Genomic DNA, 26205 nt, shown 5'->3' with positions numbered 1-26205 from the left:
AATCATCTGAAATACTCAATAATGTAATCTGATCTAATCTCATTCAGTTTTGATTTGTATGGCATCACAGGTCCATAGATAAGCACTATGAAGACTTATTGCTCACGTAGAGATCATTTTTATATAACTGGTATTTGGTCTGGAGCCTTTTCTACACATCTTAATGAACTATTATCTCTAGAAGTTAAAATTCTTCTGGTCATTGTTGCTAATTGAAGCTCCTTCTTACTTGAAATAAATACTGTGAATACGTCTGTTCTAAAATATCCAGTCTAATTTGTATGTAATGGAAATATACCGTATGATCTCTGTTATTACAGTAACACTGTTAAAAGTTACAATTTACCTATTTCCCACTGTCAACCATACTGCAAATTGCATGTGACATCCTGCTGAGTGAATAGTGCGTTCATTTATCAGCTCCCGTCTTCATCTGTGGAGTCCATTAATGAGGCGTGCCCTGGTAGAATCAATACCTCCGAGAGCTAATGACTTCTCCATGAGGAAATGACGGGGGGTGTGGTGCCGCTAATAGGCTTTTCCATTATCTACATGTTATTTCTCTGCAGTAGGTAGTAAGAGAAGGAGACCAAGTATCTATCCACTAGCTGAAAGTGGCAATATTAAAGACCGGTTTGGTGAATCATCAGTTTTTCGAGAAATGTAGGAATGCTCAAATTACACTTTGCAAGATAAATTAAGAGTGGAGGAATGATTTGAAGTAAAGACACTGGTGCGAAGCAGACTTTAAATCAGAGGTATTCTTGGAGGGCCAACTGTATACAAGTTGCTTTTCCAGTTAAAGCCTACTGCAGCTCTTTTCACTGATTAGTTCCTGACACACTAATCAGTAAAAGCAGCAGGTGCACTCAACGCTTGAATTACAAAAATGGATACATTGAGCTGTTCATCCCATGTACAGTAGTCCTGCTCTAAGTGGTGTTTTATACTTGTCAAAGTGGCTGGTAACTCTCACTGCCAGTGACTGCAGAATTTATCAATTTTTGACTAGTGGTATTACCCACAACTAATACACCCACACAGACAAACACACAAGTATTGTATTTTCTGGTTTAAAATAGAATGCCAGAAAAATGTTTGCAACATAAATGGAAGTGTTTTTAATTTTTGATTTTTGATTTTGACTGCTTCTTTAGGTGCAATTTCTCTAGAATGTGAGCAGTGCCTTTTTGTAGCTCAAGTTATGAATAATGTTTTAACAACTACAATATAGAATCCTGTTGGATTGTTAATGGTTTTAAATAGTTTCACTCCATTCTTACTGTGCCAATCAGTACTAGTTGCTTATTTGTGTTTCAGAGTGAAGAATGTCTCAAGACCAGTAACTTAAAACGCTTGTGTAGTGCTAAAACAGGTCAACTGAAGGTGTCACATGTAAACTGTGGATGCAGCCTGTGAAGCAATTAAATATATATAGTGTGTGTGTGTGTGTGTGTTCAGGTGCTCAACGGTCCTTGTGGTGCAATATGTGTCCGGCCAGATATGGGAGTTTCCTATCACTCTCATTGCTATGGAGCCTCAGGTTGATGACATCATCATCACTGAAGCTACTGAGTTGGGCAAGACTTCAGCTGTGGGCTTCCGTCTGACCAGCACCACAAGGTGTGTTTGTGTGTGAATACTTGCCTCTGGTTTTTGCTTTGTTTCATTCACTTTCATTCCATCCATGTTTCCAAACAATTACATGCAAAATGCAATGTACTAACCTCCATCATGAAGTGTAGCCATATAGCCCTTTTTGAAAAAGTTCCAGGGACCAAAGGACCTGAACTAGGAATTAAAAGTCCCCTTTGTGCATTCCTGTTGGTGTTTCCAATACATTTGAAAAACCACAAAGATTACATAAATTAATGAAACAAACAACAAAATAAGTTTTGTTTGTCTTGTTCACTCACTTTGTTCTCTAATCTCTGCTCTCTCAACCTCCTCTTCAACTCCTGCACTCTTGTTTGCTTGTGCTCTCAGCTTGTTCACACACACAAACACTTTATCTCTCTTTTCTGACAAGTCAGGAAGCTGACATCATAACTTTGCTCATAATGTCAAATAAGCGTTGCTAGAAATGTAATTAATCGTTGATGTTCAGCCCAATAGCCTGTAAAAGTCCCTTTTGCACATTCCTGTTCTAAAGAACCATAAAGATTAAGCAAACAAGGCAGATGATGTATTAAAATAACACATTTGAAATGCAATTTCCTCACACAAGGAAACAACACAGTAAAGACAGCAAGGTTCAGCCCTGCAAACACTGCCCCAGTAGTTCCTGAATCAATGGAAGATACTCAGACTTTTTTGGTGCCAAGATCTATTTTAGAGGAATTTTAGATGCTAGTCCCACTGATCAAAATACAGGTAAAGTTCCTCTGTACTTCAAAGGGTGCTTGTTCCCCTGGAAAAATTCCTGCAGTGGAAACATCCCATTAGATACCAGAGTTCCTAGGCCCCTGGAAAAGTTGATGTGGTGGAAACTGGCTAATATTACCAAATATTTACATATCATTTGCTCATCTACTCACAGTGTGTGATTCTGGCAAGGTAAGGTCAGCTTTTGGCAAGAGTTAAATTTAAGTCTGGGTTCCAGGAGACCAGAGCTGTTCACAGCAGTGTTCCAAAAAGGCAGCAGCAGTGAGTTCACAGTGACTCCAGCCTCAGGGATGTTACCTCCTGCTGGTTCCAGTGGAGCCCTCATCACTGTGTCCTTCACACCCAACATTAACAGCAAGAGACACAGAGCAAGACTAACCATTCAGGTACTTCAATTATTTATTCTTTGATAATCTCACAGCTTTTTGGGTGGATGTGTGGTTTCTACTAGAGATCTCTTTCCTTCCCTTTTTGTTTTTTTTTTAAACCATTTTTATGACTGCATCACTGGTCATAACATGATACCAGTAATGTTACAGTATTATTCCTTTCCCAGTTTCGAGTAGTGCCATTAATTACAATTTCAGTTTTACTATATAAAAACACAGTTTTTTCACTCCCGTTAAACGTTAAACAGACAACACATTTTTTAGAATAAAATTCAACATCAGGAATATGTTTGATTAACTGCCAAATTAACCATAAGTGAGAGCATGAGCTCCAGCCGCAGCATGCAAGGAGCCAGGATACTGCTCAGAGTTAAAACCATGCATATGCAAAATTACATGTTGACCCATTCACACATATATGAACCTACAGTCATTAAGGTTGCATGATTATTACAGGCAGCAGACATGCAGTGGATCTACGATGTGAGAGGGAAAACTCCTCATGACTTCCCACCCCCCTGTACCACATCCACCAATGGCACCTCTTCTGTGCACAGTCCAGCCAGTGAACGCCAGCGGAACTTTGTGACCCGGAACCTTCAGCTTCCTGCTTTGGCTAATTCGTCCCCTCTCAAAGTCCGCAGATAAAAACATCCTGACTCTCTCATACAGCTAAGGATCTTCATTTTTTATATTTGTTTAATTTTCTTTTTGCCTGTTTTGCTGTTTTAACAGCAAGGTCACCCCCAATGAAATATATATCTTTATACAGAAACTGTTATTTGGACAGGCACATTGCCACATTGAGGGTGATGGGTTTTACCATTTGTCCTTTTTCCCTTGAAAACGGTTCATTAGTCTTGTTAGCATTTCTCATCAGCAGTTGTAATGAGCTATTTTTCTGCCAATACAAAGCTGGTTTTTGCCTACCTTGTGGCAAGTGAAGGAAATTTAGCATAATGAAATGGAAATGATGCTCATTTTTAAAAACTTCTTTTGGCTTTTGACTTCATTTGAAATCCATGTTCATCACTGTTAATGTATCCATTGTAATTAACCTTGAAGGTAATGTCTTATTTTAACAACGAAAGTCATTATCATAAATAGCGTGTAGTGAAATTGACTGAAATAGTCCCTTTTGCATAGAATTGTAAAATCCCTCGTCTCTAGCTCGTCTCTTCTTCTCCTTGTCTTTCTTTATGATTGGTATAGATTTAATAAGTAAAATCGAAAAGGCATAATGGCGTTGCTAAATTCACCTCATCAGCGTACTTCATGAACAGTGTCCCTGAAGTTTTACACATTCAGCAGGTATCAGATGTATGATGAGCAATAAACGCTAGTAATGGTTATGATGTCCCTATTATGCCCCAGAGACCTCTTCAAGTAAAATGTTATCAACCTCGTTTTATTCCTCCTTTCCCTTATAATCTTCCGTTAGATACTATAGAGAGTTCAGTCATAAATTATATCCATCTCAAGCTGCTGGTCCCGGGATATTCCCACTACAGATTATATTACACTAACCAGGACAACCTTGAAATATAGTCTGCTTTCTGAAAACCTCAGAATCCAACATTTAATGAATTAAACCACATGAGCCTTATGAGGGTGTCCGGTGTGTGCAGTGTGTGGGCCTGAGTGCATGCAAATGTAGCCAACACATCACCCATGACTACACTGACTTCTTTATGTCATTGTGTCTGTAGTGTAGCTGCATTTTTGGCCAAGAATTTTTAATTTGTTGTGTATTATATACAACATTTCAATGCTTACCTTTTTGTGTGTCCACATACGGAGCTGTCCTATGGCTCACCTTGTGCCTGTGGAATTATTCACGAGGCAGTTACACTCAGTTATGCCTCCATTAAGCACCATCTGCAGCCTGCTGGGGCAAGAATGGAGAGAGAGAGAGGAAGCCACATAAAGAGGGAGAGAGGATGAGATGGGATGGGAAAGGATAGAGGAAGCAAGCAAAGATAATACAAAGATGGAGGGAGAAGAAAGAATAAAGGATGTAACTGAAGGAAAGCAAATGATAGGGATGGAGAAGTAGATGATGGAAGGAGCAAAGGAGGGAGGGAGAGTGAGAAAAGATGAGAGCAGCAGATAAGGTGAATAGTAAAACGCGAGTGTTAGGTCGAAGATGACAGGAGGACAGTCTCTGCATGTATTTTGCATATCGTCTATGAGAGAAATCAAGAGAGGGTGAGTGTGTGTCCGTTCCTGCAGAAGCCTGTACTCCTGCATTACAACATGCATCAATGAGCACGGGTACGTGTTTGTGCGGTTGTTGATTTCCGTCCATAGATTACCCGTGGAAATGAGCTCCCCTTTTCCCCTTCCTCAGTGGGTGCGTTGCCCCAGCAACAGATGAGCCAAGCCAACAGTAATTGGTGGAGGATCTGTTATGTTGCCGGCGGTAACAAGACATCACACTGAAATCATAATAATGAAATCATGATGACAAGTAGCCAAGTGCTGACACACCAGACCAAGCAAAACAAAGCAGATCTATTGATCTCTGCACAAAACAAGACACTCAAATTTGAACTTCCCTCTAGAAAACTTCCCTCTTAAACAGGTCTGCAGTGAAACAAGGACATTTCATTGACTTGTATTTAGTTGGTCTGTGCAGTATAGATAGACAGAAGACTCAGGAGCTGCAAAGTAGAAATGACGGTGTATTTTAGTTTCCTGACAGTTGCAGTTTTGTTTTTGGTTTTTTTGCATTTTCTTTTTTATGAGTAGGTGTTATTTGTATAGACGCATGCTTATAGCCTACTATGCAAATGGATTAGTGGGCTGTAAATAAAACAAACTAGCAAGCAACTAATGTGGCTTTATCAAATACACAGTAGGTAACTCAACTGCATGAAATTAAACTCGTCAACCCTAAAATCATTCAGTGCCTATAATAGTGCCCCAACTTATATTACATATATATATGCAAGATTCTAAGGAATCCATGTTCTGTCATTGTCCAGTCCCCCTCTCAGCAACACTCCTTATTAACCTACAGTATGTATCCTTACAGGTGAAGGGAAAATGAATTATCTCTGTAGCCTAGTCACTCAGCCTTGGAATACACCATTACCTATGTTTCTCAAAAATTATTGCCCCACTATCTGGCACTAACTGGCATGAATGTAGCTTCTGGAAATTAACCTATCTGTGCTTTATCTGAGGCATTATAAGAGTGATTACAGTTGATTTATTACTGCAGAAATAGTTGGTTGTGACAGACCCAAATCATCACTGTTCCAAAGCTGGATTTCTCCTGTCTCTGTAAGGACTTTTTGCAGAGAGAGCACGTGTTTTGTCATGCATCCCGATGAAGCTCAGTCAAAAAAGTATTGCATTTTTGACAATGTTAACTTTTAATGAGCTCATTCCTCACCCACAGAATGTGCCTATGTCTCTAGCATCTTCTGCAGCTCCTAACAGGTTACAACACCTCTGGAGTGCTATTAAATACAAGCAGAGATTGGAGTCATTTCTGAAGATGAGAAAGTTGATTAGATACTTTTACTCCTAGTCCTAAAAGAAGGATCAAATTTGCAGTTAAGATTGATTTTCTGTTCTGAGATGCTTAATAAGTACAGACCCTGATAAAGTAACAAGAATGTTTTAAAGAACTGAATGACTACTGCAAACACACCTAGAAAGTTGGGTCATATTTGGTCTCATGCTAATTATTATAAAAACATTTTTCAGCTTCAGCCTGCCTTTTTGCCTCTTTTTCACTGCAGTTTGTCTGTTCTGCAGTTTTTCTGACCTTTGTTCAGATAATAATGACCTCTTTGAAGGGTTAACTGTCTCTTTCTGCTTTGAAAACTCACACAGTGCTGTTCGTCAGATGTCTGTGACAGCTAACAAAGGCTGTTAATTGGGATTCAACCTTATATGACCCACCTTTGTAGCAGTGTTTAGTAACTGTGATAAGGGCCTTCAGAGTTTGAATCATCTGTAGTGAGTTGTTAACATTATTTTTCAACCCACAGTATTATCGTATATTTGAGCTTGAAGTGATCTGACAACAGTAAGCAGAGGTGTCAGAGCCCCACAGTTTGATTGTCAGATGAAGAAAATTAACAATCTAAGAAAAAACTATTCTTCCAACAAAAATATTGTCTTTAAAGTCCAAGGTTTTTCCACTGGGTCCATCTTACAAAAGCTCAGGTAAAATGTAACATGAGCTCATCCAAAAAATACTGAATTTAACTAAAATCTGCACAACAGACTGACATGTCCTGATGTGCCCGAGGCAGGCTTGTTTAGTTTGTCTGTGACTTAAGAATTCTAGTTTAAAAAAAAAAAAAAAAAGAGTGAGAATGAAAACATTTTAGATTTCAAACAAGTTTGATGCCTTTTGACAGGCGAGCCATATGGCACTGCATTAACTAATCCTTCTCGTTTCCCAGACATTCCTAAATGGATTATCTACTTGGCTGCTTAATACTATTTCATTTTCATTCTGTCACAGAGAGTCCCTTCCCCATACATCACTCACACAGGGATTCAATTAGCATGGCAGTAATTAAGCAGGAGCTGTTTCTCCCTGAAATGCACACAAATTATTTGACAGCCTGCCAGTAGAAGGGAGAAATGTGTGTGTGTGTTTGACAGAGAGAGCGAGTTGGTGATGAAAGAATGTAAGGGGAAGATTTGTGTTTGATCAAATGTTGTCAGTTTGTCTGATATCATGGCCACTTGTCACTACTACCAACACATACAAAAACTCACATACACAGCTCTAGAATTTGCTTTAAACTCCAAAATATAACAACATTGCCTCCCTTAGATTTCTGTAACTAGATGATTAGATATGCAATCAGCACAATAGTCTGTTTCATTTCATTTTGGAGTTAGCGCTTATGCAACCACAAAAAGAAAAAAAAAATTCCTTCAAACTGCACTGTACAAGTTAGCATGCATTTCCATAAAGTTGGAGAGATGTTAACAAAAAGAATGGTTATAATCAAAGCAACAGAGGCCAAGATATTTTGAGTAAAGGTGGTCAAAAAAAACTTGATCCTACATTTCCCATAAGATAACTCAATATCATCCTTTCTGTCACTGCCTGGTAAATGCCCACATTATGTAGTATATAGTATAGTATGCCATTTCTGTTCTAGTGGCATATGTAGATTCTGAATCGTAATGTATGTCACTGTTGCCATAAGCCATTCACTTCCATCATCCTAGTGGCAGATACCGCTTTTCATCAGCATTTACTAATTCTCATTGACATATGCCACTGCTGATTATGCTATGCCACTGCTGTGTGCAACTCACAAATGACTTATTACTTCTGTTGACAGATACAACTTTTCATTTGCATGTACCAGCAGTGTACCACTATTGTTTTAATGTCATGTTAAATCTCAGCAGCACGCCACTTTGACCAGTGTTATGATGCTGCTGTTTGATTGGCATATAATTGAAATGCTGATGCTGTGGTAACGGTATGCCTAATACATGGCATAGTGTTGCTGTACTACTGACAAATGCCACCTCTTACAAAGAATATATTAATAAAAATACATTCCAAAGTCAGCTGAGATTGGCTCCAGCTCCCCTGCGACCCTCTAGAGCAGTGGTTCCCAAACTTTTTCCTTAAGGGACACTTCTCTATCATTGAGTAAACTGACTAAGTGACATATTTTATGGATATTTCATATTATATTCAATTCATAACAATAACAGCACAGTGCAACTGATAAACTGTACAATTAGCCCAAATAGTGAATGCAGTAACTGCAGGAAGAACAAGCGATTTGGATGAATTTGGAATTTGAGCAGATAATTTCCTGTGACTATTGCATCAGAGATGAGTTTTCCTGATATTTTTAGGAACTTTTTATGCAATTGTCTATTGTGTATTTTTAAATTCTTTATCCATATTTTATTTTATGGATATTTTTATCCATATTTAAAAGGCTTCTTTTCGACAAATTCAGCATTTTCTTCTCCATTGCTCTATTAGCTCTTTGGGTGTTCCAATGCAGGACGAGGCTGTTTAGCAGAGAATGAAGGCTTATACTGTGAGATATTTTTGTTGATATCTTATTTAATAATCTAAACTTTTAAAATAACAATTTCATTTAGTTTCTTTGCAGAAATGAATAAAATGCTGAGATATACTGTATATTTTTTAAAAAGTTTTCTTACACCCCTTAAAATCAAGGAGACCTCACAACCCCATGTGAAGCTTTAGCAACCCCTAGTGGGGGTCGGGACCCCTAGGTTGGGAACCAGTGCTCTAGAGAATAAGTGGCAAAGAAAATGAATGAATGATTGAACATTCTGATGTAATGGCATACTGCTTGTGTTAATGGTCAAACTTTTCCCATGGCTATGCTCTCTATGATCGTCGCACGGGGTCGATATGTAGCCATGGCTAGCCCTGTTAGCTCAACGACCAGAAAAGTCAGCTGCCTACAATCAGTAATTATAATATTCCAGTATAAGGTTATAGCATAAGATAGCAGATTTACACAATACCTGCCGGTGTTTAGTGGCAACTGTCAGTGGAACATAAGTGGCATGGCATAGTCAGCAGTGACATACACTATGTTGGTGGGGAGTGGTATGTGCCATTGGAATACAGTCACATACCATTTTGATGTTCCATGTGCCAGTTGAACAACAGTGACAACTCGAAGTGGAGTACCACTAAGAATTGGCATGTGACACTAAAACAAGAGACAAACCATCAGTATTTTGTGGTGAACAGTGTTTTCCCGCACAACAGGCATACCAGTATGTCAGTAAGAATCAGTATATACTTATGGGAAGTGGACCAGCAATAACTTACCAATAACCAGCAGTGATATACCGCTAAAAGGGGCATACAATCAGACACTTTTTGATCTCTACGTCACTCTGAAAATTTGTAGTCTTCAAGACCAAGCTGAGAAAACCCATGTGACGTCACTTGAGTAAACATTTGAAAGTAGATAAGATTTCTTTTTACATTTATTTAGCTCTCTAAGTCTCTCTTTTCAGTTAACATTTAAAATTTCATCTACAACAGTTTTAACTCAACATCTAATCACAAGTGTTTTTACATGCATGCTTGGTTTGCAGTTCAGTTGATGGATATTTCTACCCAAGGAGTAAATTGCTGTGAACTTGTCAATCAAATATCCACACACACAGATACAAAGACACCACACAGGGATGCACAACAATACACAGCCCATCCTGCAGCATTACAACAGAGGAATATGGTCCGGTACCCTGGAGCACCCTCAGTCCCTCACCTGCTACTGTAGTTTGAGTGGCCAATCACACATCAGCCCTGTCTCCCACCGAAACAACTGCGTGGTCCTTTGAAGTGAAATCTAATTATTGCTGCGGCACTTCTCCGCGAACAGTGCATGCGTGTGTCTACATTTATGCCTCTGAGCATTAGTGTGTACGTGTGTGTGTGTGTGTGAAAGAGAGAGCGTACACCTATCAAAACTCCCCCTGGTGAACATGACAGAAGAGACGGGTAGAAAGAACAAGCTGCTCAACCCTGCTTTCATCTTCTCCCCCTTTCTACTGCCTGAAAACTCAGCTCTGACACATAAAAAATCATCACGTCTATGTGTGTGTGTGTGTGTGTGTGTGTGTAAGTGTGAGACATTGTTACATATTTCATGCTGCTGATGATTGTAGGATTTATCATTCAGTGTACATCCGAGTGTTTGACAAAGCAACACTCGTGTGTGAAGGGCAGCATGCATGTGTTGCGGGACACATTTGGAAACAGCTTTGATGACTTGACAGATTGTTGTGTTCATGTGTATGTGAGTGTATGACATGCTGGTGCATGTGCTTTCATTTGAATGTGTCACCACACTCTTTGAAGATCTTACACTGATTGATGGTTGTGTGCGCATGTCTTGGTGAGTGATGAGCCAGCATTGTTTGTATGTGTGTTTGTGAGGCCGTTGTGTACAATCGTCTCGTGAAGCTATCCTCAGCGAGCATCCAGCACCTGTGTCTTGTCTCTGCCACCGATGGAGACAGATAAAGAGCTGGAAACGCTTGGCAGCAGGATATGAAATATGCAAATGAACCGACATAATAATAACCCATCATCACACACACAGCAGAAAGAAAATGAAAAACTTAGCAAAGGATTTTGTCTTTTTCCAACCTTGTTTGAGACAAAATTGAAATTCTCTTATCCTCATCGAGGGCAACATTTGCTAGTTTTAAGAAATTGTATTTACATCAGGATAGTCCAAGCTGTGTTAAGACATCAATTACGAGATAACTTACTTCTTTTTGTTTAAGGGCACACACTAAAGATTATGGGTTACTTAGACTTAGACCTTCAATTACATTAACAACATTTCTAAGCTGTTAATTTCCTGCAGTACACACATAAAGTGAGTAGCCACCACATAAAGCCACCACGTCTCACACAGCAGGGGAATATGCAGATCGTAAACATTTCTGGCCATTACTGAGTTGCTTTCGGAGCTGACTATTTTAAGATCAAAACAACTTTAAATAATCCTTTTTAAAACCTACAATTTTCTTACAAGTAATAATATGCATTAGGAAAATACAGACACCTCCTGGAGTGTGTAAAGACCCTTTCTCCAAACGTCTTGGTAATCAAATGTAAACAGAAGACTAAAGCATCTTTAAAGACGAGTATAGTATAAAATACATTTTCCAAGTTCATGTAAATCCCCCTTTTAGGGAGACTCTAAAGGGACCACTATGACCCACAAGGTGAAAGTCGTGTGACAGAGGTAGCCGAGCTCGCAATAGCACTTGCAAGCTAACCTGGTAGCGTGTTTATTGACCTCTAGTCCAATAAGTCCAATACTCACTCTGTTTTTAGCTGTGATTTGGTCACTATGGCCTGAGGGAAATATCTGTCTCTTTAAGTGTTAATTTTATCAGCGAAAATTTTGAGGATAAGTATTCCTTGACAACCTTATTTCATGACTAAATTTTAACAACAATGTAAATTAAAAATTATTGACAACTTACTATTGACAAATTATGGTAAAATCTCTGTTCATCCTGCCCCGACAAATAAAGACGAGATGAAATAGCTGACTCTGTTCAGACGGACAACTTAGATCACATTAGCCATCTCAAATGTTTTCCTTTTAACCAATCATTTATCTTTCCCGCCATAGTTTCACATTGGCATCCTCCCACATATAACAGACACTTGCTACACCAACATGCACACACATACACACACACACTCCAGCATTGCATTTTTTGCTTGCTCTCTCTCTCTCTCTCTCTCTCTCTCTCTCTCTCTCTCTCTCTCTCTCTCCCTCCCTCTCATACACACCATCCTAAACATCTTAAAATATATGCATTTTGTTATTAATTTATGCGAACCCCTCCAACCACATAATCAGCCACTTAACGGGAGAGGGGAAGGAGCAATTTAAGTGTGATTAGTTTGTCTTTTTTATATTGTTTTATGTCCTCTCTATTTTTTAAGTAGGGTTATTGTAAATTGGGAAAACAAAAAGGGTTTATACACAGTAAATGGCTGTTTGATGGGTGTTTTGATGCTCTAATAACAAAAATGTAATTCAAATTGGCATACAGTTAAAGTGTTTTGTTGCCTTAATAAAAAATGAAATGGGGGGAAAAAGAACAAGTATGTGTTGTAGATATATGCAGAAAATAAAGATGAAATGTGAAGGAAATATTATTGTATTGCACTTTTTCTAACAAACTTTAGGCATTCATTTTTATACAATATATGAAAGAAGTATGTGAAGTCAGTAACACAATCTCAGCCTAGATGACTTAACATATAGTTCCAGTTATGCTTACTTCTAAAACGTTGCCTAAAATAAGACTAAAATTAAAACTAGATCCACTGACTAAATCCTGACTAAAACAAAACAAAACAAAACCAAAAAAAAGACTAAACTGTGACTTTAAACCAACTACAGTTTTCAATAAGTGACTAAGTCTAAAATTAAATTAATAATTCTTGTCTCTTTAGCACTGGTTCACCAGTTTGTTGCTAACTTTGTCTGTCTGCAGTTTGTTGCTGGGCAGGTAGTGCACAGTAAGTTTTGGGGGCTTTTTGTTGAAATCAGCTGCCTGCTGTGGCTGAAAACGACGCTATGAGAGCAGTGAGACTGAACCAAAACAGTGAAGTTGTGGGCCTGAAAACCAAAACAATGAGCTGAAAGACGCTAAAATGAGAGTTGGCATAGTTCTCTGTGGGCTCATCATTATGAGCAGTACATTACACATAACCATTTGATCATTTGTTTCACTGTGACTTTAAAAGTGATGGCAGGCATCAGGAAAATACTAACATTTATCTCCTGGAGTATGCAATATGAACATCCCATATTAAGGCTCTTTCTCCAAACTTCTTTATTATCAAGTACAAACAGAAAACAAATAAGAGAGTTCATTTCTGTTTGCATAAAAGCAAACACCATCACGTCAGTATTTATTACTTGCAGTTGGTGTTGATTTGAATAATGAATATCCTATAGAACATATTTGTTGTCACACGTTATATGATATGTATGTATTGCAACTGCCACTGTAATCATCTGAAAGATGAATACAGTCTCACACTGTGCACTCTTCCATCATGTTAACTTAGCAAATTAAATAAAATAAAGGGGGATTTAAGTGATTCATTTTGCACCAAGGACCCTCGAGAGAGAGCCATTTCTCTCTTGAAGAATCACTAGATTCATTATTGATGCTCACCAGGAACTATACTTAAAAACGCTTTGGTGCTCATTCATCATCTAATTGCAAAAAATATCTAATTAAAAATAACAAGGGGAGGGGAGCGTGTTAATAAACAAAAACAACTCAAACTTGTTGTAGTGACTTGATTTCGACAAAACAAAAAAAACCTAAGCCACAGTGAGGGGCTGTTACCGAGATATGTAATTGACACGTTGTCATGCGGCGGCTCCATGTAGTAAATCAAACATCTGCAGACTTGTACTTAAGATGTATTTATTTACCTCCGTGTACCAATACAGCCTTTGCTATACACACACTTACACCAATAACTTGCATGAAAACAAACAAAAAAAGGCTTAAAGATTAGCCTCTAAACGGTGGTCAAAAACTGTGTGCTTCTCCCGGTAAGCAGCACACCTGAGGAGTAATTGCCTCTTCTTCTCCATATGCATTTCCATATGCTGCTGTCCAATACGCCACCTACTGTGGCAACCAGGGAATGACCTTAACACACACATAGATACAAATGGCTCTAACACTTGTTACCTGTCACCTTTGTATCTTGTGTTCAGAACTTGCTAGTTCTAGTTGTCATTTACAACAAGCTGTTTAACGCTGTCATATTGTGATCTTGAATACCCCTATGCACAGAAATGAGTACTCATGAGATTACCATGGAAACAAGCACAAACCACACAGATCAAAATGATGTTAGAGTATAAATTCCTCAGTCTTATAGTTGCTGTCGTAGTATCACAGCTGGTTTGAACTGTATGGTGACCTGGACCTGCACAGATGTCCCTGACCAAGACATTGAATCCCTCCATTCACAGATGTGTTTGTGTGGCTGACCCTGACCTCCATTTAGCTTAGAAAAAAGTTATTATTGTCATTAGTGGGATTTCTTCCCATCAGGAAAAAGAATTTACTGGTTTTGTTAATCATCAGTCTATTACTGGAATGTTTGTGAATGTTGTGACAGTTTCCTTGTAGGTAGGATAAATTGGAAATTTTGAGTCCCTTAGAGAGACAAGGATGCTGTCACAGTGAGGAAGCTTTTGATTTGTAAATGAGATCATTTCCATGTTTAGTATATCAACATGCAAATAATGGGTGTGTGTTTTTGGGGTGTTTGGCTCACATGTCCCATGTCTAAAACACATGCAAATAATCTGATGTGTTTTACGACATCATGTATTACATGTGTTATAAAATGACAAGACCTTACACAGAAGGTATCTGGTGTTGGAGGAATGCAGAGACCAATGACCTGCAAAGGAGTTTACTGTGAGTATGAATCTTTTAATTGTTAGAAAGCCAATATGAGATCAAATTACTAAAAACATTAGAGGCATTTAAGTATGTTTTCAATCTCATGTTATTTTTGCAGTCGTCTGTGTGAGAAGTTGAGTTTAAGTTTTCTAGTTAACATTTCTTTTTCTGTTATAGGTTTTCATTTGATCGTTTATTTATTTATTGTGGAGGGGTTTTCCATATCTAAATTGAAGGCCAAAGGATGCATGGTGTCATAGTAGCATGTTTTCTTTTTTGTTGTTTTTTGTTTTTACATAATTTTTATTGTGTTTTTAATAAGTGGTAGACAGCTATTTAAGAGAGATACAATAAAACCTGAAATTATACACAAAACAGACACAGTTTTGTAAATAAAAGAATAGATAAAAATCACAAACAAAAGGTCTAAATCATCTGTTTTATTCAATTTGACCTTTGACAAAGTTTTAAAAAATAGATTCAGACAGTTTCAGAACATGTGTATCAATGATGCTGGTGCGAGCTCACAATGCTTGAATGAGTGATCAATACTTGGGAATATTTTGTTAAGCTCTTGTTTGGTCCAGTGTAATCTATCTAACACACCGTTTAGGACATTTTCAGTTATCTTAAAAAACAACCCTCCTCTAATCACTAAATGTAGTCTAATGTGTGGACTGTTTGGCTAACTAATATTAAACTTGTCAGCCAAAACACCCTTTCAACCACTTCTCCATGATTCAGAGATCAGTCCATCCTTCTATCATGCAGAATATTTCTGATGAAACTGAGTTTTTTCTTTTTCTTAAACATGCAGGAATTGCATTTTGACAGTGCCAGAAAGAAGAAATGACACACACGTGCACACACTATTTGGCCCTAGGGAGAGGCAGACAGATAAGTTGATGTGTAATGGCTTAACCAGGCCTACATCATCATTTACAAAGGACCCACAGGCTCCTTCAAACACCAGCAGTTATCATGTAGACTACACAAACATGGACAATGCATTTCACTCCGGGTTAGCTCTACTTAATTGCATTTTAATGTCAGCCATCCATCCATTATATTGTTGCTTATTCAAGTCACGCTTGCTTAGTATAAGATAACAGTAATTTTTAGGAATAAATGTCTTTATGTAATGACTGGTAATGAGAAACAGAATAGTGAACCTATGTACCAAATGCACAGAAATGCTCAATATTTTATTGTAATACCACTGTGACACAGCTGAGAATTACATATTTGGGCTCAAAAGGAATAGAAATTTACGTCTCTAAATACCCTGCCAAAGAATGTAGACCTGAAAGACAAAGCTGCATTGTTTTTAGAAAATAGTATTAAAAAAAAAAGAATTGGTGTAAAGGCTGCATCGGTTACATCTTTGAAAATAGTGAATGATACAAACAAGTAAATATACTTTAACCTTAGAATAAATACATAAAACTCTGGGATTAGTTCATTTATAATGTGCAGAGTCAAACAGTATTTGCATGGGGAGGGGGGGGGGGGGGTTATTAATACACATACAGTTATTAATACACATTAAATGAACTGACACTGAAATCCATAAAATGTTAACTGGGAACTTAAAGTTGACAATTTTCAGACTGTGTTATACTTCCATTCTGCTTTTAAGCAACGAGACATGAACTCTTTTCTATTCATTCACTTTTTGTTTAATTTAGTACTTTTCACAGAATTTAAGGTAACTTGTATGACAGTTTGTATTATAACTCAACCCTCACAATACACCTTTTTTTCATCTGTACTGTGGTTCTGTCTATCCTTGAGAAATGGATCAAAATTCTCCTGATAAGACTGCATTTCTTTCTTTTTTTCCTTCTTTACTTCAATAGCTGAGGATACAAACGTAACAAGTTGTCAGCAGCTTCAGTACATGGACTGTCAGAAACAGCCCTCTGCCTCTCACTGCAAATTCACAAAGTTGGGTCATTTTTTGTGCTGCGGGGATATGCAGTGACCCCTCCAACCCGGACTTGTATGTTGAGACTGGTCCTGTGTAGCTCAGGGGATAGAGCATATCAATAATATGAGTGATATAACCTAAAGACCAAAAACTACAGTGGGTGGAATTAGTTTATACACGTTGACAAAATGATTGCTGGTAAGAGACAGAGATGATTTTGTGTCAGTTCTCACCTTATTTATTAGATAAACAGCCAGTGCATTTGTCAATTCTCTCCTAACTAACAATTAGATTTACATTAAAATGTAATCTATCCAGATATTTTATGTGGATAAGAGGAAAAATGCATGTTAATGCAAGGTCTAAATGCACTCAGAATGCAAAACGCTTTCCTCACAAAAAATGATTTAGAAATTAATGATGTTGAATATCAGTTTCCTTAACATGGGACAAAACATGTTTGTTGACAAGTCCACCAGCTCCACCTATAGCTAATTTGCTTAACAAGATAAGACAGCGCCAGCACAACTGAGAAAACAAGAACGCATTTTAATTCTAGATGTAAATGCAAAGAACCATGGATCAGATCTCATTATCTAGTTAATGTATATAGATACAGCTCACAGGTTATTGCCACATGCGAATGGGGCCTAAAACTCTGACTTAGTTTTGGCACCAAAGCTTTGGATCGTCAGGCAATCTATCTGTTCAAAAGAAAAGGTTATCCCAAAGCTAACAGCATATTGTAGCTCTGTCTTCTTCATTCCTTCTTCTTCCATAGTGCTCATACAGTACAAATGGCACAGTAGGAGATTTTATCAGGACACATGCATTTACAATAATTGTTTTACAGGGTATTTATGTTTTATGATAATGTGTAGAAGGAGGGATGATGTGAAACAAATGTCAGAATGTTTCTGATAGTAAGTAATTTTTTTTTCATATTAAAGGTGTTTTCTTCCAGCTATGGATCCTTTCTGGCCCAGGTAAGATCTAGCTGATTCATTCATGTTCTCATCACATTGAGGCTTTTTTTTTTTTGCAAACATTTCCTTCAAAATTCAAATGTACAGTTGAAATGGCATGAAAACTTAATACACAATATCACTTCCCTGTTCTGCACATAGATATTTTGTTAGTAGAGCTGTTGTGATTCCCTCTTTGACCATTTAAAGGTCAGTTCACTCAAATCTCAAGAACTGAAAAGAAAAATATCACGCCTTTCTCAATTTCAATATATTTTGCCTTTGGTAGAAAACATTCTCCACAGAAAACTTTACATTGTCTGTGGATTATCCTGAGTAACCGGAACATTGTTTCATTTAATTTTTAATTTCTGTGTACCATAAATGGAATTCTGTTTGCCTCCATTGTACTGGGTGGCAGTAGAAGTATGAGAGACGTGTTTCACAGAACCTCAGCACATAAAACCAAATTTTTGTGTTTTATATGAACTGACACTTGAAAGTTGAAGTTACTAGTTACTCTAACCATTTTCTGATGTGCAGCCAACATGCAAATTCCTTATGAGAACATACAAATAAACTGTTGATTATTACAAAAATGACAAAAGTTGGAAATGAAACATTTGTGCAGGACAACAGTTATTCAAGTTTTTTTGTTGTTGTTTTTTTTTTTTGTCACCGCCAAGCTCATCCTTTTACAAATGTGGCACCCAGTGGAACAGCATCCCAGTCATCCACACATGATAATGCTGATGCTTGGAAAGCAATTGATGGAAATAGAAACCCAAACTATCATGATGGATCCTGTACCCATACAGAATTTGGACTGCCCCACTGGTGGCGTTTGCAACTGCCAGCTATGTACAGGATCTCATCTATTAGTATCACCAACAGAGATATAGGAGCTGACAGGATCAATAATGCTGAAATCTTAATCGGGAATTCCTTAGAGAACAACGGCAATAACAACCCAAGGTAATCCTGGAGGACAATATTATAGTTGTAATTTTGATTTTTGAATTTCCACATTCATATATAATTCCATTGTTAGATGTCACCAATCTGATGCTCGGTGCTTACCAGGAATGCTGTCATAATGAACTGTAAAACAATTTACTACATCAGCTGCAGTAAATGACTTACTGAACTTCCATTTGGCATACTGACATATTCACAAAATTTACACCTAGGGGGCATTTTTTGATGTTAAGTCCCTCCACAACTACAATTAGTCATTTCAGGACGTAACTTATGGTAGTTAAGGTTATAATAAGTACTATAATATGACTGTGGCATTAGTGCTATGACTTGTTAAATAGGCTTACAGTGAGGGATAAAAAGGAAAAGGGCCACATTAGTACAAAACAGACAATGCTGCTTACATTCATTAGTCCATACATACAGTGCAGAGATATGTAACAAGTTAACTGCTCAAGATGCAGCAACATCACTGAAACAAGTCAGACAAGGAGAGAAACACTGTCAGACAAACACATAGGTTTTAAAGTGAGACCGTGCCATTTTTGAAAGAAGAAAAATCAGATGTTTGCTTTTACAAATGAAAAGTTGAATTCATAGGCAATAAAATGCACTGATGTTTGTTTTGATACATTCAGAGGTTTTGCCACCTCAGCCTTACTTGCTCTGGTATGACCAGTAGCTTTTGGTTGCCTAATGGTGGCTTATGTTAGGTAATATTAGGAAAAGTTACACATTTGAACTTTTGGAAGAGAAAGGTAAGTTATTACCCAAACTGTTGTAAACATATAACAGTTTAACTTCAGTGAGGTTTTGAGTAATTTGAGTAATTACTGACATTTCACCTAACTGCTCCTGTTTCTTGCCCCATCAAAACCTATGTACTGTATGTATCAAATTTATTGTAATAAAACTGTAATTATCTTTTAATGTATGTCTGTGTATTTCTCAGGTGTGCTGTTATTTCCTCCATCCCAAGTTCAGGGACCAGCTCCTTTAACTGTAGAGGGATGGTCGGTCGGTTTGTCAATGTGTATCTCAGTGGCACAGACCCTAATGGTGTGTTGACATTGTGCGAGTTGGAAGTTTATGGAGGTCAGTCATTCAAAACTTGTAAATTAATCTGAAATGAGTCATTTCTTCTTCTTATAATAGTGACACTGTATCAATGGGGAATCGTGTGATTTTATTGTGAAGAATTTGAAAATATCCAACTCAAATCAGAAACAGAGGAAAAATATGTCTGATACTTATTTAAAAAAAAAAGAGTAGCCTGGCTGTCTTTGCTGCAGCATTTCCAAACCAGATGTGCTGTTGCTCACATTTTCCAGAACTGGCTACTCTTGCGCCCACAATCAATGCGGTGGTGATGGGTAGGAACATAGTGGTGGTGCAGAGGAAGCTGTGCTGGTCAGATGCGCTGCTTTACTGCAGAGACTTCTACTGGGACCTGCTCAGCATACGCAGTGAGGAGGAGTGGCGGGAGATGGAAGGGGTGCTGAGTATCCAATCCCCCCACCTCACCAAACATGTTTGGGTGGGACTGCGCAGGTACTCTGTCTAATAACAAGGTCCATTTCACCAAGGATGCATGTTAGACAATTTACAAGCTTGATTATCTTTTTCTTTTTTACTTTTCCTTTCTGCAGTATAATCCTCAATGTCATTTTATACTGATGTAAGAGTTAAAATCACATCCAGTAAATATTAGAAATGTTGCTGGCTCTGCATAGGCATCTGTGGGAGCCCACTTCAACCAAGAAAAGGAGAGAAAAACATGAAAAGATAGGCATGATATATAAGAATACTCATACAAAGTAAAAATTCTTAGATAGTAAAGAAAAGTTATAAAGTATGTTAAAAATGAAAAAACTCAGGCTCATGGTGTCAAAAGATTTACAGATGGCTTTGTAACTTAAAGTTTCTACTTAATATCTCATATTTCTGAGATAATCATATCATAATTTACCAAGTCCAAGTCTGTCATAATTTTTTACTTTATATCTCGTAATTTTGACTTAATGTGTCAAATTTCTGACTTTTTTTTAAATCACACCTAACTATTCATGTATTTTTTCTTTTCTTGGTAAAAATGATAATTCAAAATATTGAGTCACTTAATCAAAATGATGGCATACAAAGTCAAAATTATGTCAAAATTTTACCAGCCCAAAATTATGAGATATTAAGATTTTTGATACTTAGTCAAAATTATGACTTAGTTAAAATATGCGATTCTATTATCTGAGAATTATGAGATATTAAGTACAAATTATGAGATACTGACTCAAAACTTTTGACTTAGCTTGAGTATTTTTATTTTTATCATGTTTCATAACTTTCAATCTTTTTTTTTTTTTTCTTCTTATGATGGAAATGGGCTTCCATACGCTTCAGATTTTGGACCACTATTACTACTATTGGACTTACTATTGAGCCATTTTCTGTGAATGGAGTAATCTGGCTTTTCTTTTCCCTTCTTCCCATTTAAAACAGTGTAGTGTGAACTGAACACTCTCAGCCTTTTGAATGCTCTTCTTTCTAAAAATGTACAGTATATCAGTATCTTGCACTCTGAGTACGTTTTACAAGAGATACCTATAACTTTAGTTAAACTAAGTATATTTCAGACTAAACGATTTTACATATATAAATAAAGTTACATTCCTTTTACGTAACTAGCACAATTTTTCCACCACTGCATTCCTCTAACATTGTTCTAAGATTTATTTGATCACACAGCATTGGGCAGGGCTGTACAGTTAATTGTGTGGTGTTGTTATTCATCTTTATTGATCCAGGGAAGATTAACTTGAGAGCAATGTTCTGTTTAAGCAGCTTCTTGCTTCAACAATCACACACTTGCATTTATTCACACTTGGACACTGCCAGGTGTAACAACAACCTGCCACTGTTCACCTCTGAGCAACTCCACAGGAGAAGTCTGGTGGTTAGTGGTAGTTGTTAGCAGACTGGAGAGTTTCCCTGCCTATGTTTTCCCATCTGATCCAGAGATTTGAGCACCTTAGCAATACTTTCTTTATGACAACTTCTGCAGTTGAAAATATTTCCTTTCCTTAAATAAACATAATGAGAAAGTGCAATAAAATAATGTTGTTTGGGACAGATGAATTAAAGTTTTTATATTTCCCAAACCTCATTTGAACCTGTAGTATTTGCACAATCATGATTCTTCCATTCTCAAAAATGCTGTAATTCACTCTCATTAGTTAGATATTGGAGCCATTTGTAACACTACTGCACCACTAGACAACCATCTGGTACTTTAACAACAGGCCATTAAAGGGGCAATAATAATCAAACACAAGTCACAGTCAATAAGCTCAGATTGAGACAAAGTGCCATATTAACTGGAAGGACCCACCTCTAGAAGGGAATAGCTGCTATATTTTATATTTTCCACTGTAAGTGACCACTGCAGTTCACACCCAAAGCAGCTGCTCTGTACACCAGTGGTTCCCAACCTTGGGGTAGGGACATCCCTCAAGGGTTCCCAAGATAAATCTGATGGGTCACAAGATGATTAAAAGTATGAAAAAAAACAAAAGTGTTGATATTTTTCTGTTTTCACCTCATAAGGCTTCAAAATCCATTACCTTATTTTAAGTGATCACATGTAAAAAAAAAAATGGCCAGGAACCACTGCTGTACACTACACTACCTAGCTGGGTTGATAATGCACAAAACACAATACTGGAGTCAAAGCATCTCTTTTGGTAGGTACCTGATGGCTGGCACGTGGTTTTGGATGTCTGGTGATTCCATGAACTTCACCTACTGGGAGGCACAATCCGTATGGCAAAACACCAGTCCCTGTGGCGGCGTGGACACCACGAACCACTTCTATTGGAGGGATCTTCCATGTCATGATCACCTTTACTTTGTCTGTTTGACAGGTGAGAATTCAGTCTCAAGTCTTGTCTTTTACTTACATGACCTAAGCCTTCCTCAAACAGTGTGCCATTAAACTGAGAAGCTAACTTACATTTTACAACCAGCTATCTAGATAATACATTCACCAGCAGGTACAGCTGATCTTCCAGATACTCTGTATACAACAGTCATAAAATGTGATATATTATGTATAACCTCAGTGTCAAATACACCCTGTGTTTCATCAGTTGAATGTTTTTAATGTGAAGCAGCAGCAGTAGTAAATGTTCACTTTGCATTAACTTAGTACAACTGTTGGAAATGAACTGTAAACATTGAGGCAGACATCAACAAGGTAAACTGAATAACAATAACATTGTATAATTTGCATGTATCATTTTCTGTGAATTCCCCTCACACAGGTTGACAAATTTGATCCCACAAGAGACAGGTGGACTCTGCCTCTAACAATGAAACCTTTTATAGAGAAAAGTAATTAGAGAATCTAAATACATTGAATGCCTACTGCTGAAAAAATGCAGACCAAGAATACTATCAAAAACAAAGTCTGATGTCATGAAAATCTGAAGGATTAGAACTTTAAGTAATGTAATGGCACATTTAATTGTCATATCAGCTAAATGAAGTCACAGACTAATAGCTGGTTTCAAAGTAGTGAAAATATGCAATATTAATGCATTTTTTGTGGCTGATGGTCACTCTATGTGTTGTATACAGGAGAGGACATGTGTTATAGTATTCACTTTTTTTCTGCCATTGATTATTAATCTGTGCTTTCATTCAGTGGGTATATGTAACAAATTGCATTACCTTAGCACTATCTAACCTCCTACCCCTCTTATCAGACGTTATCATTCCCATGAACTCAATTTGAGTCAGCGTTCCTCCAAATATTTTTTCTCCCTTGCAGTTTATTAATGTGAATTTATACACCTACCCCCCACCCTCCTGTTTTCACAGACTTTAAGAAATACAAGGACAGAGCGGAGTTCTTCAGTAGCACCAGACCATAAGGTCACCACTTATGGTCACCATGAAGAGGAACTCGGGTTTCACGCAGTTCTCTTTGGCTTCCTTATTCCTAGCAATTATACACTGGAGTGTTTGCAGCTTTCGGCTTTGATAATATATCTTGTCATTTTACATACAGCATACTGTTTCTTTAGTGCTTTAAATTGAAGTGTATGACAGTACAACCAAGCATATTTTTCCTCTGCATGTCAAGAAAAGTTTGGTGTTTGGTGCTCAAAATGTGGAAATTTATCTCATAACAAAAACAGAACTTTATCACATAACATAGCAGAAGCTGAGCAGGCCAAGAGTACGGACGGTGCCTGTTACTCTGTGATTGTTAAAGAACTCAGCTAGCTTTGAGTTTGATGGTGAGATTAACTGCTAAATTGTCATATTTTACTGATCAGCTAATTCGATGGTCCAAAGTTTACAAAAATGTTAAAGTGGTTTTAAATCGTATGCAGTATCTGTGAATATCTACTCTCTTTAAAAGACATCCATGTCACCTCCTTCTCCTTCTGTCACACCCTCACAGCTCTATTCCAAACTCACTTACAGTTATTTCATGTTTTGGAAAAGAGATGAAGGTATCAAATAAAATATATCAAAAAGTCAGGAAAAGAGATGACTGATTGCTCTATATAATCAAACGTAGATCAAAAAGGTGTCGGGGGGGAAAAAACAGAATGCATCAAACAAGAAGGCAATCCAGGCACCCTAATACAAATACAAGAAAACAAATACAACAATACAAATATAAGGAAATGTAACAACGAAGAAGGAAATATTAAAAGGCCTTTATTGTAGTGGCTAAATCATTAAAAAATTAAAAAGCCAACATGTTTTGACCACTGTAGGTCCTCAGTGGCCGAGACATGTTGGCTTTTTAATATTTCCTTCCTCATTGTTACATTTTCTTATATTGGAGTGCCTGTATGTGCAAAAAAAAACATCTGTGAGTTTATATTCTGAAAATTCATTAAATTATTTTAATAATAATAATAATAATAATAATAATAATAATGATGATAAAAGACTTCCATGTTGAAGTCCAAAGTAAAGAATTAAGTATGTAAAAACATCAGGTAGGCTTCTCTATTACTTTTTATTCCTGCTGTGAGATCATTGTCTTCCCCACAGTATGACTGTTCCAAAAGATCCTTTCTCACTTGTAAAAAATCAAGGTAAGCATTTCCTTTAGCTTGACAACTTGACACATTTTGGGTGAAAATTAGAAAGAAACTCCACTAAATGTCTTTGAATGTCCCAGGAGTTTTCCATCCAGCTACAATCAGCAGAAGACCACACTGTATGTACGTCCCCACTGAGAAAATAAACTGGATCCGTCAGCTCATAAAGAACTGAAATATAAGTTGTGGAGCACCTTCATTACTCTTCCACAGAATGTCAATAAAGGACTGAAACTAAAGCCAGAAATTAAAAATGTCCTTGATAAAGTTGAATCAATTTTCCAGTAAATGCTTAAATGTAGCTTTTACTTTACTCAGATAGTCATTTAAAAGAATTGCCTCACTTTCATAACAGCTTATCCGTCTCATTTGTAACAGTTACTGAGTCTTATGTATTGTATTTATCTGTAATTTCCTGCTGTGGGGAGGAAAAGACAGACCCGTGGTTTCAGTCAAGACAAAATGTGGGTCCTTTAATACAATAAACAAAGTAAATATCACTTACTGCTGTCCTTCATTGGCTTTTACTGCTGTAGCAGCAAAATAAGCATATTTCATTTATTATTCAGTAATATTGTTTGTCTCCCAAATATATCACCACTTCCTACCATTAAACTATGATTTATTTGATAAAAGAGAATGTTTGGGAGGATGAGGATGATGTTTTTGTGTGTCTCCAAGATAAAACAATGCCAGGAGCTGTTTTCCTATTAAGCTGTGAATAACTGATGTAGATCAACAGTAAGTCTATTCATTAAGACATCAGTGTTAGAAAAAAAAACAACAAGATTTTCATTCCTCCAGGCTTCTTGTTCACCTCTATCTGTTGCCCTTCCCCTCTCTCCTCTTCCTCTCTCCTCACTGCTTTGCTCCCCTGCCTCCTTCTGTCTCTCTCTCATCATCACTCATTATTGTCCTGATGGAGAGTAAACAAGGCCATCTTTCCTTCCATCAGTCTCTATCCCTCATTTCTTTCCGGTTGAATAAACATATGGATGGCTCTGCCTCCCTAAACCTGCTCACCTCTGCTTTCTTAGCCTCCCCCCTCCTCCTCCCATCTTTCTCTGTCTCTCTGTCTCATCTATGATTTGTCATTAGTATGCAGAAGAAACAATAATATTCCTTCATGTGCCTCCCACTTTCTCCGACTCCATCGCCGTGTTTGCTCTCCCTCTCTCTCTGCTCTTTGCTTCTCCCTCCACTGCAAAAAAGTGCTTAATATTTAATCTAATAATGAATCCCAAAATCCATTGTTTCTGAAGTCAAGTGGGAATAAAAGACTAATGAGGTGCGATAACTGATCTTGCTTCCATTGCAGATCAATTTCCCTGAATCAGAGGGGATTTTTTTAGTAATGAATTCATCTCCCTTATTCTGTCCTGTTTCAAGATGACACTCAGTGAATTTAAGGAAAAAATGTTACAGAACTGAATTGAGAGCAAGGCTGTATCTGAGGTCCT

General features: G+C 37.4%; 2 protein-coding genes across 6 annotated transcripts in view; both read left to right on the top strand.

Annotated features, from left to right (window-relative positions):
* LOC137177344 (cilia- and flagella-associated protein 47-like) overlaps nt 1–7109 on the top strand; it is a 72280-nt gene extending 65171 nt beyond the window's left edge. For both annotated transcript variants that reach the window (XM_067583551.1, XM_067583550.1), the window contains exons 65-67: nt 1462–1623; nt 2603–2771; nt 3231–7109. In XM_067583551.1, the coding sequence (XP_067439652.1) occupies nt 1462–1623; nt 2603–2771; nt 3231–3422 (523 nt within the window). In that variant the 3' untranslated portion in view covers nt 3423–7109. The remainder of the gene's footprint in view (nt 1–1461; nt 1624–2602; nt 2772–3230) is intronic.
* A 1596-nt stretch (nt 7110–8705) lies between these two features.
* Nucleotides 8706–25245, top strand: LOC137177053 (type-2 ice-structuring protein-like). Of its 4 annotated transcripts, XM_067583144.1 has the most exons (7): nt 8706–14768; nt 17634–17669; nt 18335–18623; nt 19579–19721; nt 19958–20177; nt 22368–22543; nt 23502–25245. In XM_067583144.1, exons 1-7 carry the CDS (start codon nt 14735–14737, stop codon nt 23552–23554), a joined length of 951 nt encoding a protein of 316 aa, XP_067439245.1. In that variant the 5' UTR covers nt 8706–14734; the 3' UTR covers nt 23555–25245. The 4 variants fall into 4 exon arrangements, with proteins under 4 accessions (XP_067439245.1, XP_067439246.1, XP_067439247.1 ...); XM_067583145.1 differs by lacking the exon at nt 18335–18623; XM_067583146.1 differs by lacking the exon at nt 18335–18623 and having other exon boundaries at nt 8706–17145; nt 17270–17669.
* The last annotated feature ends 960 nt before the right edge of the window (nt 25246–26205 follow it).

The sequence above is a fragment of the Thunnus thynnus genome, chromosome 24 (genome assembly GCF_963924715.1).
Source record: "Thunnus thynnus chromosome 24, fThuThy2.1, whole genome shotgun sequence".
Lineage (NCBI taxonomy): Eukaryota > Metazoa > Chordata > Actinopteri > Scombriformes > Scombridae > Thunnus > Thunnus thynnus.
The sequence above is the reverse complement of the archived record's forward strand: the minus strand, read 5'-3'. Positions and strand labels throughout refer to the sequence as shown.

Excerpts from the sequence above, each read along its gene's own strand:
- LOC137177053 (XM_067583143.1), top strand. The coding sequence starts at position 18,247 with ATGACAAAAGTTGGAAATGAAACATTTGTGCAGGACAACAGTTATTCA. Across the intron at positions 20,178-22,367 it reads GTTTGGGTGGGACTGCGCAG|GTACCTGATGGCTGGCACGT; the intron begins GTACTCTGTCTA and ends CTCTTTTGGTAG. Across the intron at positions 22,544-23,501 it reads TTACTTTGTCTGTTTGACAG|ACTTTAAGAAATACAAGGAC; the intron begins GTGAGAATTCAG and ends CTGTTTTCACAG.